The sequence below is a fragment of the Odontesthes bonariensis genome, chromosome 9 (assembly GCF_027942865.1).
Source record: "Odontesthes bonariensis isolate fOdoBon6 chromosome 9, fOdoBon6.hap1, whole genome shotgun sequence".
Taxonomy (NCBI): domain Eukaryota; kingdom Metazoa; phylum Chordata; class Actinopteri; order Atheriniformes; family Atherinopsidae; genus Odontesthes; species Odontesthes bonariensis.
This window is the reverse complement of record NC_134514.1, coordinates 8,222,708-8,234,566: the sequence shown is the minus strand read 5'-3', so window position 1 is coordinate 8,234,566 and position 11,859 is coordinate 8,222,708. Positions and strand designations below refer to the sequence as shown.

Below are 11,859 nucleotides of genomic sequence, written 5' to 3'. Positions count from 1 at the left end.
GCGACGACAGCTTTTATTTTTACATAAATACGTTCATGTGCGATCAGACGGATGATGGAGGGAAGGAATCACGACTCATCTCAGTCAAGAAGAACTGTTAGGCTCAGCCTTAGTCCCACCCTCGGTGGTCATCGAGGTCATCTAACCATCCAAATGGCCACCAAAGCTCCATCTGAAGGGCTTTATGTGAAATAGAATGGCATCTCAGCTCTACAAAACGTCCAGAGCCAAAGAAACGGCACATGGAGAGGAACTGGTTTTAGGCCTCAGAATACAGCTGGAGTTGCACCAACACATGCTGACATACATCAGTTTGAACCAACTCATCAGGACAGTTTAGTTTTAATCAAGTTTAACTCATGATTGTTGGAGAAAAGTGAAGGAAGCTAATTTAACTCAGTGATATTCTAACTTTTACACATCTTTCTGATCAATGTGTTTCCAAACTGACTGAATCGATCTGATAACACGATCTTTATCATTTTATATTCTCTATTCAAACGCCTTCAGGCAGAAACAGAGGCCCAAATTTCTCCAGAAGCAGACTTGTTTTTTTTATTTTCAGCATTTAAGGCGGAACAAAAAAACAGATGCAGATGATGAAATGATGAGCCAACTAAATGTTAAATGAGTAAAAAGATACAAAAGTAAAACATACAAGAATCTAAATTAAAACGCAAACTGTTCCAGCTGGAGTGGAAATTTCTGTTGTTTTTGTGCTCTCACATGTCAGGCTTCCAAACTGTTCCCCAGCTGGAAGTCAGTTTGGGTAAAAATCATAAAATCCTTTGAATTTCACACATCTCCTCCTTCTTTTTGGACTTTTCAGTAAAATATCTTTTAACATAAAGGAAAATAAGACTTTTCCTGGAGGAGATGTGCTCATTCACAGCATACCGTGAGTTTGACCAGTTCATTTATGATTCAGAAAATAAAGGAATTATCGTTTTATGCTACAACAAAGAGGAAATTTCAGATTTCAATAGTAAAACTAAAGTATTTGTGAACAAAAAGAACCAAAACACTGCTCCATGTCCATGTATCTCTATCAGATACGCACCTCATTGTCCATCTAACAACCTATAAAATGGAAATCTAACAATTTTCCTATTTAAGCTGATCCCGTTTTTGAAATAACCAACAAAATGTTTTTTCATCACAGTAAAAGTAAAAATCTGTTGCCACTGAACTTCGTGCTCACATACAAGAGGGAAAACCAAACAGCATCAGAAGCCAGTTTCTTTGTGTCGACTCTTATACATTTGGCAGAAATAACTACAGTCATGCACGTCCACGCTAACAGCCAGTTTGAAGGCGCTGGAGTCAGAACCAGAACTCTTCCTGCTGTGAGGCTAAAGTGGTCCGATCCTGGTGAATCCTGGCAACAGCTCAGTTGTACATGGTCATGTGGAGCCACTGGAATGAAGAGCACAAACAACATTTAGCTGAACATCGCTGAATAAGCAGAAACCACGCTGTGTGTACGTTCACTTGGTAAACAGAGCCTAAATGAACCCGTTCGTCAAGCCAGCTTTTAATAAATAAACTTTAAGAAACAATAATCTCAACATGTGCAAACTTTTATCTCCAGTTTAGTCTTTTCTGTTTGAAGAGATTACTTCAAGTTTGGACATATTTTGAACACAAATCCTGTTGTAGGCTGCAGAATATTAGCATCCAGAATCTGTTGATGTTCAGTGAAATCAGTTTTCTTTTCATTAAACGCTTCCTCGAACACGTTTCAGACGTCTGTTTCAACATTAGTGCTGCAGCACGTAACGGTTCACCTTCACTCTGACGGAGGAAACTGAGAGCTTGAAGCACTTTGGTTGTTTCCCTTCTGCTTCGGAAGCTTCAGTCTGAGACTTTACAAGCAGACTGTGACCCAAACATTGGAGCTCGGTTCTGTGTTCGTACCTGTCTGTAGCTGAGGGTTACCATTCCCATTCCAATCATGTCGTACGCCTGAAATTTGTCTGTAAAACAAGAAAAAATTGAGGTGAATGAAGAGGTTCAAACATTGAACTTCTAACCAAAACAAATATTCATGTAGTATGTGAAGAACTGTAAGTTTTCTTTCAAGCATTTATTCTATTTACAGGAGATCTGATAAGAAAATGTTTTATTTACATTTTAAATATACCATGCACACATATTTAACATATCAATGTAACATTTCAGAGCAGTTTTAATAAAAAAAACTGTCTATTAGTTAAGAATTTACCCCATTCAACCATCTTAACTTGTAAATGTAAATGTAAATGTATTTTATTTATACAGCCCTTTACAGACAATCCTTACGATGTAGCAAAGTGCTTTACAGCAGGTAATAAATAAAGAGAAGAATAAGTAAAAACAAATAAAAACAATAAAAGAACAGTGAAAGCAATAAAATACAACAAAATCAAATAAGATAAAACAAGATAAAAGTGTCATCATACTATTGGGTATTAAAAGCAATTCTAAATAAGTAGGTTTTTAGCCTAGATTTCCAGGTCAGAAATAAGACGCAGCTCAACGGGGAGCTTATTCCAGAGCCTGGGGCAGCGACATGTAGTCTCTTCATGTTACTAAATATTGTCTTAAAATGGTTTATTTCAGGTTATTTAGTCACAAAATGCATTTTTATTTGGAATTTCATTATTATTCATTTTACCAGAAAAGTTTGACATTATTTATAGACATGTTTGTTTTCTTTATGCGAATACATTTTTTTCATTCAGTCATCTTGTGACGGATTAAATTAACAGGTTAATTAACGTTAATTATCGGGAAAAACAGCAAATATCAGATGGACAACAAAACTTTAAAGTTAGACAAAAACCAATCAACACTGACAACATTTTACAGTAGAATGAGCTCGAGTCTGTTTTTGATGAATCTCCACGGATATAAATATGCGATGGGTTTAATGACACTGTTTCCATTTGAATGTTTCCACTTTAAGTCAAGACGTTTTTCTTTGTTTGACATTCAAATGAGGGTTTAATCAACTCACTGAGTACATCTTTGTGTTATTCATGGAAAACAGTTTAAATATGTGTGTTTTTACGGCCTTTTATAGAGTAAAATCTGTGAAGTTACTGTTTGATTTTCAAACGGATGAAAAAGATGAACAACTGTATTAAAATCCTTCTTAAAAATCAACTTGGACCGTTTTTTTCTTTTCATTTTTGACGATAGAAACAAAAAAGCTGGTGAATTTATCGACGGGGAGTTGAAGCGGAAGTCGTTTCGAGATCAAAATTTGTCACCACAGTCGACAAATTGAGATCCGGGCGCGAGCAAAGAAGGCAAATTCTAAAAATAATCACCAGCAAAGTCTTGATCGTCTTTACATCACACTGTTTTAGGTTCTAACACATGAAAACATCTCCTTCCATCATCTTTCCCACGCTGCCTCTTCCACCCCCTCTGCTTCTTTTCCTGCAGCCTTTGAGGTGTTAATTAACCGGTGGGACACGTTTTCTTCAAGTATTCGGGAGGTGGCAACTTTACTTCTTTAAAAATATCCCAGCTGTTCATTTGCTTTCAGCTGCTAAGCATCGTTAAACCCCCCCACTTACGGATCATGCTCTCCAGCTTCATCACCACGTACAGGAAGCCGGGGTAACTGATGGTCATGTCGGGCTCCGTGTATCTCAGTCCAACCAGCTCCATCACCAAGTCATCCACATGGATGCCTGCAAACAGACAAACTCAGCTGAGAATGAGTCACTTCAATGAGCAGCAACAAAGGATGAATATTTACCTCCTGCAAGACACACGACTGACAGAACTGGGATAAAGTGTTGAGCCACCCTCATTTCTTTATATATTACCAGGAAAATGGGAATTATTTAGCCAATATTTGGTGTGAGCACCTTTATTCTCCCCACACTGCTTCAGTAATGTTGAGCTCTGGGCTCTGGGGAGGATTCATCCCTCCATCAGACCTGCTGCCACTGATTTTCAGCCCACTTCTTGTGTCCTTTGGCACAGCTCAGCCTTTTCTCCCTGTTTCCCTTCCTTAAGAACGGCTTCCTGACAGCCACCCTTCCATGGAGCCCATTTCTGATGAGGCTTGGGCCAACAGCAGATGGATCAGCTGAAGCTCCAGATGCATCTCTCAGCTCCTGTGTCAGGTCTTTGCTGGAGTTTTTCCTCTTTCTTAAGGACATCACTTTCAGATCCTGTTCATCTGCTGTAGTTAGTTCTTTAGGCCTGACACTTCTTCTTCTGTCCTCCACTTGTCCAGTTTCCTCAAATGTTTTAAGGACACACTGCACACCATGCTGAGATATGCCAAGTTTTCAGCTAACAGCTCTTTGGGAATCACCTTGTTGCTGCAGAAATCCTGTTTTCTGTCTGTCACACTGTGTTATCTTTGCTGTTTTTCATAAACTAAAGAAATGGGAATAAATGATGTGTCTCTGTGTCAGGCTGCTGGTAACAAAGTGTCTAAAGATACAATTTAAAACAGGTTCTTTTCAAAGTTGTCTGTTATGTGTCGACATAACACTGGTTCATCCCTTGAGTTAGGAGCCTTTTTAAAGCTTTAATGATTCATAGGTCAGTGTTAAGTGGCTTAACAAACAAAATACGCTTTCCTCTGCAAAAGCAGCCAATGCCCAAAGAAAAACTTTGAACAACCTTCAGAAAGTCTGGCTGCTGGGAAGGAAAATATAAAGAAATGAAGGTCAACACTTTTTCACAGAGAGACCAAGTGAAGAAGTGCAGGATGTGAAAAGTATGTCAATTTAAACAAAGTCTGACTCAGTAACTTATTTCACAGTAATTTATCATTTCACAGGGAGCAGAGGACACATTTCACACAGAATCTTTAAATACAAAATACAAACGAATGAGGGCTCCACTGCTCTGCTGTATTATAGAGTTAAAACTGAACTTTTTATGATGCTACATGATTGTAACGTCACCTATTAATGATCTTTGATACTGTTGCGTTACACGGGTAACATCTGCACACACTGGTGACCCCAGAAAGACAAAAAAAATACACATTTTTGATCTGATTCAAATGTTTTCATTTCAGCTGTAACTTTATCTACATTTTAATACAATCCAAATAAACATTACAAGTTAAAGATAAAGAAACAGCAGAGCAGCGAGTCCAGGTGTGCTGGCACCCTCTGCTGTTCAGATTTGACCTGACAGATGTGGAGCCAGAACACTAAAAGCATCCTCTGTTTGACCTACCTGCTGCTTTCAGAGCGGGGGCCACCTCTTGATATTCGAGGCGATTTGTTTTGTTCTTGTCAAAAACCAGGAAGATGTCCTGCAGAGAGATTAAACACAGCAAAATGAGAGGATATCTGTTTTTATCTGTTGAATACATTTGGGCAGTTCTCTAGAGATCAGGTTTTTGCAGCACTTAGGTACAAGCAACAGGTTCAAAATGGCTGAGTGAGAAGTTTAAGCCTCACAGTGGCTTCAGTTTACTCATGCACATCTACACATTTATCCTGAACACTGGAAAAAATGCCCCTCCAAAAATTAGTCAGAAAAACAACAAATACGAGACGTTTTTGCTTGAAATAAGCAAATAAATCTGCCAATAGAACTAGTGAAATCGGCTTGTCAAGATTTTTTTAAATAAGATGTGATATTTGGGACTTTTGAGATAAAAGTGATCTTTAAATTAGCTTAAAAACCTCTTCAAATGTCAAAAAAAGCTTGTTTCATATGAAATCCGACTCAAAACAATTTGTTTTCAAGACTTTTTCATTTAACAAGATAGTCAAGATGTATTGTCTTCAAACAAGTCCCTATATCTGGCTGAAATAGCACTTGTTAGGCAGTTGTGTCTTATATTAATATATATTAATTAATATATAAATGTATTGAGATATTTTGACTGGAAATGAGACAAATATACTTGGTAAGACTTCGATTTTTTTCCAGTGTATTCATACAGAAATAACAACAACATCTATTCTTTATAAGACATCAAAAGAATCTCCGGCAGGTTAGTCTGCACACGACCAGGCTTGAGCACTCGGCTTCAACCGGTGTTGTTGGTGTCAGTGTTGCTACTGTTACCGTCCACGTCCGGATCTTGTCCCACAGAGTCTGGAACTCGGGCCAATTCAGCTGAGCGATGCCTTGGCTCTGGAGAAAATATTGAGGTCAAGAAATTTTAACCAGAAACAGCCCCGTAAAATGAGCCCAGAACCAGTCCACTGTGGGACACCGTGTTAGTGTCACATCCCGCTTCAACCCCACCAGAAATCCCGCTGGAGCCTCAAAAAACCGTGTTCCCATCAACAAGATAAAATAAAATAAAATAGAATTTATTGAGGAGACTGAAATCTTTTATGCACAATTTTCTCACATGAACAAATCAACAATCAGCTGTTTGTAACAAGTGGTGCTGATAAGGGAAGAGCTGATGAGATAATAAAAAGAATATGAGTTGGATTTACACTTTAAGTTGGCTTCATATTTGATTCACAACTTTTAAAACCCGGCTTTTTATTGGGGACAAAACAACCAATTATTTTACTACAAAGGTCCACTTTTCATCTAAATTATGACATTTTTCTAAATCTGGATAAACAGCGTGAAGCTACTGTAAAAAGCACAAAAACAATAACAGTCCAATGTGGGGATTGAGCTTGAACCACAAACTCATGGAGGAAAACTCCTGTTTCACCACAAGAACAAGATGCTAATTTCATTTTTCCTTTTGTTATTTTAGTTTGACCTGACACTGATAAATTCTCCTGAGGTGGACCAGTGGGTGTGTAACATACTTTGTTGTTTTCAAAAGACACAAATCAGATCACACTAAAAAAAACAAGAGGGATGGACGTTCATTGGAGCTCCAGATGTGTCTGCTGGACGACTGTTTGGTGTCTAAGCTCCCAAAGATGCTGGAATTAGAAACTAAAGACCAAACTACGCACTGTTAGGTTTTCACTTAAACATTTGTATCAGCCAATAAACCAGTTCTTCTTTGTTTTTGTTTTGTTTTATCTTAATATCAAAATTGTAACTTAAACTGTGACCCAGCACATTCAGAGCCTGGGTAGCTCAGTCAGTGCATCAGACTTTTAATCTGAGGGTCCAGGGTTACAGTCCCTGTTCAGTGTTTCTCTTTACGTGCTCTTTAAATCTAATACTGACACCGTAACATACAGTCACACCTTACAGTTTTCGGCTTACGAAGTCACACAGCACATGCTTCATCTAAGCAGGGACTTTGACTCCGATTAAAACTCTGATGTTTCATCTCAAACAAAGAACAAACTCCTGGCATATTTAACTCCAAGGATACATCCATGAGGATCACCAGGCTCTTGCAGTGCTCCATATTCAAGATCTTCTCACTTCCAGCCAACACTGAACACAAGAGAGAAAGTCATCAGAGAGTATTGTTTTACTCTATGTGGAACGAGAAGCGGCTGCCTTGGTGATAACACCAACTCCACCCAGCAATCAGTGTCATGAACACTGATGTTGTGTTAATGAACCCGCAGTGTGTTTCAGAAGATGTGGGAGTGAAGCCCTTCCCTCCTTTGTTACTAAGGCAGCCACGTGTCACTTAACCCACTGTCTGAAGTATGAGTCCTTGAATTGGCCGGCTTCCAAGGCAAGAAGGAAATGTCATTGGTCTTTATTTACTTTTAAGAGTATCTATTTTAATTTCCCTCAGTATTTAAAACAGTATCTTATACCTTTCCGTTCACAATACAGCCTAAGGTATACTGATCATCTATTTTTCTATACACCAAGAATCAGGAAAGAAATTGGTCGCCGCACATTTAAGTTTAAAGCTCCATGAGACTGGAATAAACTACCGCAATCAATCTTTATTTATGATTGTAGCGTGGATTTGCGTGAGTACAAACCATATGCTTGCTTTATTTATGCTTTATTACAAGTCCCTTTTCTCTATTTTGTTTTGTTTTATTATATATTTTTATGTACCTTACTGTGGCATTGTGCTGTTTTGTATTGATCTCTGTTTGTTTATAAAATGAACAAAATTCTTAATAAATAAATGTTTTTAAAAAAAAAACTACCGCAATCACTCAGGTCTATCACTTCTTTTCATATATTTTATTTACTCATTGTCAAACATCCTGCTCTTGTTTTTGGTTTTGTTTTTCTGTTGGACTCAGTCTGTCTGGACCTACTCGCCTGTTCCTTGTGCCAGAGTACCTTTATATTTAGATTTTTCTACTGTGCTTTACTTTATGCCTTGATGTTGTGTACACAATGTGTGTATGTACTGTATCGTATGTAAGAATATTTATGTGTACATGGGTACTGGTAGGTGGATGGCTAGGCGTGGGGGAGCATTAAGTGTGTGTGTGGGTGTGTGTGTAGTATGGGTATTTTGTGTTTAAATGTTTTGTATCTTGTTTTGGACTTATCTTTAATAATGATCTCATACTACTGATGATTATATATATGTTTTTGTAAGGATCCCCTCGAAAATGAGATGATGCATCTCAAGGGGCTATCCTTGAAATAAACTAAACAGTGGAAATATCCAGTGAGAAAGAACGGTTGCTGCCTTTTGAATGAACCGCACAATATCAGAGGTGACTTGAGACGAGATTAAATTTCAGAAACTTAACACGGCAGCAGACATCACTGACCTCCTCCCTGTATGGCCTCAGTCAGAAGGTTGTGGAGGTGCAACGGTTTGCAAAATCCCTTCTGATGACATAAAACAAGAAACATGCATAACACAAAACACAAGGGTCACTGTAACATACACAAAGAGACATTCCTCCTCCAAAATCTGCAACCAAAACACACACAGAGCTCCTTACAGCCTGTGGTAAAAAAACAGTTATCAGGCATAAAAAAAACACTCAGAGCTTCAGAAAAGCTGCTCTGGGTTTCTACAGCAAACCCAGTCTGGGTGTAAAACTGCTCTGTGCAAGTAAATCTTACCTTGTTGCAGTGCTTCTTGAACAGATGTTTTACAGATGTTGGCGAAGGAAGAGCAGCCTGGTGAGGAAATGAAGTCTGGAGGGAGAAAACAGAGCCTGGATTCAGAAACAAGACCTTATCGTCACTGCTTTTTATCCAGATATTTGTGTATGTTGGGTCTTAATTTTACAAACATGCATCTGGAGGCAAAATCCCTAACATCTGTATATGCTTTGGGGGAAGAGCTTTGAAATATGGCCTCCTGATTGAGGACTATCCCTTTTCAACAAATTTCATCTGGGCTTTCATGGATGAAACTTATACCTGAAGTACTGTTGGAATCCTTCAATCAACCTTATTTTAAAAGGAATTTTCTGCAATACTGGACCTCATTTGGCCACAACCTGTACAGATAATCCTCCAACCAAGCACGTGTTGTTGTGTATTATTGTGTGAGGTAACACCAAAGGTCGATTCTCACTTTAACCTACGTCATCAGTTTTTATCGGAAGGTTTAAACTTTCTTTACAAGCCACAGGTTTTGTCCTTTATGCATCAGAACTGGGGGGTCATTTTCAGACCAAATATGACAAAGGTTTTTAGATTAATTCAGGATTTCTACAAAACAACTGCCAGTTACAGCCATTAGAAACAAGAAGAAGAGGCCAAATTAGACCTCAGTAGCTTTTTCATGGGGTAAAGTTAAACAGAATGTTTATGATTTCCATCATTCAGTTTCATGTCAATGGCATCTTGAGATTTTATGATATATCTTACCTCAGTTCTAATTGAAATAAACTTTGTATAATTCTTTCATTAAATGTCTGTATGTGCAGAGTGTGACTGAATTGACGCTGCTGTCGTAGCCAGGACACTCTTGCAAACAAGATCTTTTATCTGAATAAGACTTGTTCAGTGTAAATAAAGGTTATAATAACAATAAAAATAAGAGTAATAATAACAAGATTACAGCTGCTATGAATGTTTGTGTAGATCAACAATTAAAAAGATGTAATTCATAAGAGTGTTGTATAGAAAGATGTCCGTTACGCCACGTTACTGCACGTCGTGTTGTCTGTTTCTTAAGATTTGGCGTGGACATGTTCTGCAGGTGTTAATGCAAAACATAGTTGTGAATAATCAGCGAATAATTGTGTCCAAAAATACATCAACATCTGTTTAGCCCCGTCCAATATGAATGGACAGTTTGAACACAGCCTGTTTTGTCTGGACCCTTCACTTAATAATTTTTTTGAGCTACTTGACTAATTTGAATTTCCCCCATTGGGGGATCAATAAAGTATTTTTCTATTCTATTTCTATTCTATTCTATTATACCGATCATGTACACGAGGCATTAGCTTTAAAATATCTCTGACTTCAAAAACTGTCAACTTCTGACAACATTCGGTAAAAAACTGTTTTCATCCACGTTATTACGACATCATTACTTGATTTTCCTCCTTCTGATCATTGTGCTCATGGCATTTGTAAAAGTTATTCCATCATGAAATAGATGTGGTGACTTCTCGCTTCAAAAAGACCAAGATGAGGATGATTGAATGCTGCGACTTTGAAACATCAGCTCACAAAAGCTCAGCTTATAGAGTGTACATAAGCTGCGTGTGGCTGCACACGTTCCTTATGTACAGTCTGTGGCTCAATCATCATGGATCGTTTACATAAATTGCTCGCCACCTTGCGTAACAGGATCAGATCAAGTTACCATGAGGACTCGGTAGAGCATCAGACTTTTAATCTGAGGGTCCAGGGTTCAAGTCCCTGTTCAGGCGGTGATGGTTTTGTTTGAAAATAAGAAAGTCATTTCTTGTTCCTTGACATTTGTTCGAGTCAGTTTAGAGAATTTAAGCCTAACGTCATACTCAACAGAGTCCTGGTTCTACTAAGATACTGTCAGACAGGTAAACAGCTTTCTGGAATTATCATTTCCCACACTTTTTTTCACACTTATTTCTTTAGTTATAAGCATAAAACAAACTCTGAAAATATGTTGAACATGTATTAAGTAGTGAACTACAGTTACATCCTGTAGAATTTTACTGTGACGCCGTTCAGCTCGACTATCAAACTGTTTTACTTTAAACTCCCTTAAACAAATCTAAACTTTCGTCTCAGATGAAAGTTTTTCCTGTCTACCCTTTTTTTTTTTGTAAAATTCATAAATAATTGAGATTTCTTATACCTCAGTTAATGAAAAGACATCTTCTGGTTCTGGTCTCTGAGCAGGCCTGGAAAAAAAGCACAAAAACATGTTAAAATCATCATATTTATAACAACGTATCTTACAGCCTGTGATCTGATAAACATGGTGGTATGAATATGAGTCAAACTGCTCTTATGGCCACTGATTAACTCATCTGAGCTCCTCCTTCTCCTTCACCAGCTTGGAGTCTCATTTAAAGGCGGGGTAGGGGATGTTTTTCTGGAACATTTTTTTACATATTGCTTGAAATACTCTTCACACCCCCATTGCAACCAATTCATTAAAAGTTTTGACATTAATATGAAAAGTTTTAGTGGCCTCTAGAACGTACAATCTAGGAAAAACACTATCCAATCATACTGAACGGACCGTTCACAATGATTGGATACTGATGCCGTCTATCAAACTGCAATCTGCTCCTCCCTCCCCCTCCTCCCCCCCCCCTGTGCGCGTACCCTGCTCCGTGAACGAATTACGCGTCCAGAAGCTTCGCAGGAAGCTCAACTAGAGCCAGCTTGGCTAGCACCTAGCATTATTAAACGTATAGTTAGCATAAACTAAATACTAAATACGGCAACGATCGATGCTTGCTGTCAGAACAGCGCTCGTGCACCTTCGTGCTCGTGCACGTTCATGTACTCTAGAGGCGTGCCTTCGGGGGGAAAGTGAAGAAAAGGGTTGGGACTTTTTACCTGTGTATTTTCAAAATGCAGCTTCGCTGGACTCAAAATCCAGGATCTCCTACC

At 38.3% G+C, this 11,859-nt stretch overlaps 1 protein-coding gene across 1 annotated transcript in view; it reads right to left on the bottom strand.

The window, feature by feature from the left end:
• Positions 1 to 529: 529 nt before the first annotated feature.
• Positions 530 to 11,859, bottom strand: part of LOC142388073 (calpain-9) — a 38,773-nt gene continuing 27,443 nt past the window's right edge. Inside the window, exons 12-20 of the mRNA XM_075472956.1 lie at positions 11,093 to 11,138; positions 8,911 to 8,985; positions 8,610 to 8,670; positions 7,280 to 7,344; positions 6,043 to 6,111; positions 5,200 to 5,278; positions 3,567 to 3,683; positions 1,918 to 1,976; positions 530 to 1,416 (exon numbers count right to left, since the gene is read on the bottom strand). Of these exons, the coding sequence (XP_075329071.1) occupies positions 1,390 to 1,416; positions 1,918 to 1,976; positions 3,567 to 3,683; positions 5,200 to 5,278; positions 6,043 to 6,111; positions 7,280 to 7,344; positions 8,610 to 8,670; positions 8,911 to 8,985; positions 11,093 to 11,138 (598 nt within the window). The 3' untranslated portion in view covers positions 530 to 1,389. The remainder of the gene's footprint in view (positions 1,417 to 1,917; positions 1,977 to 3,566; positions 3,684 to 5,199; positions 5,279 to 6,042; positions 6,112 to 7,279; positions 7,345 to 8,609; positions 8,671 to 8,910; positions 8,986 to 11,092; positions 11,139 to 11,859) is intronic.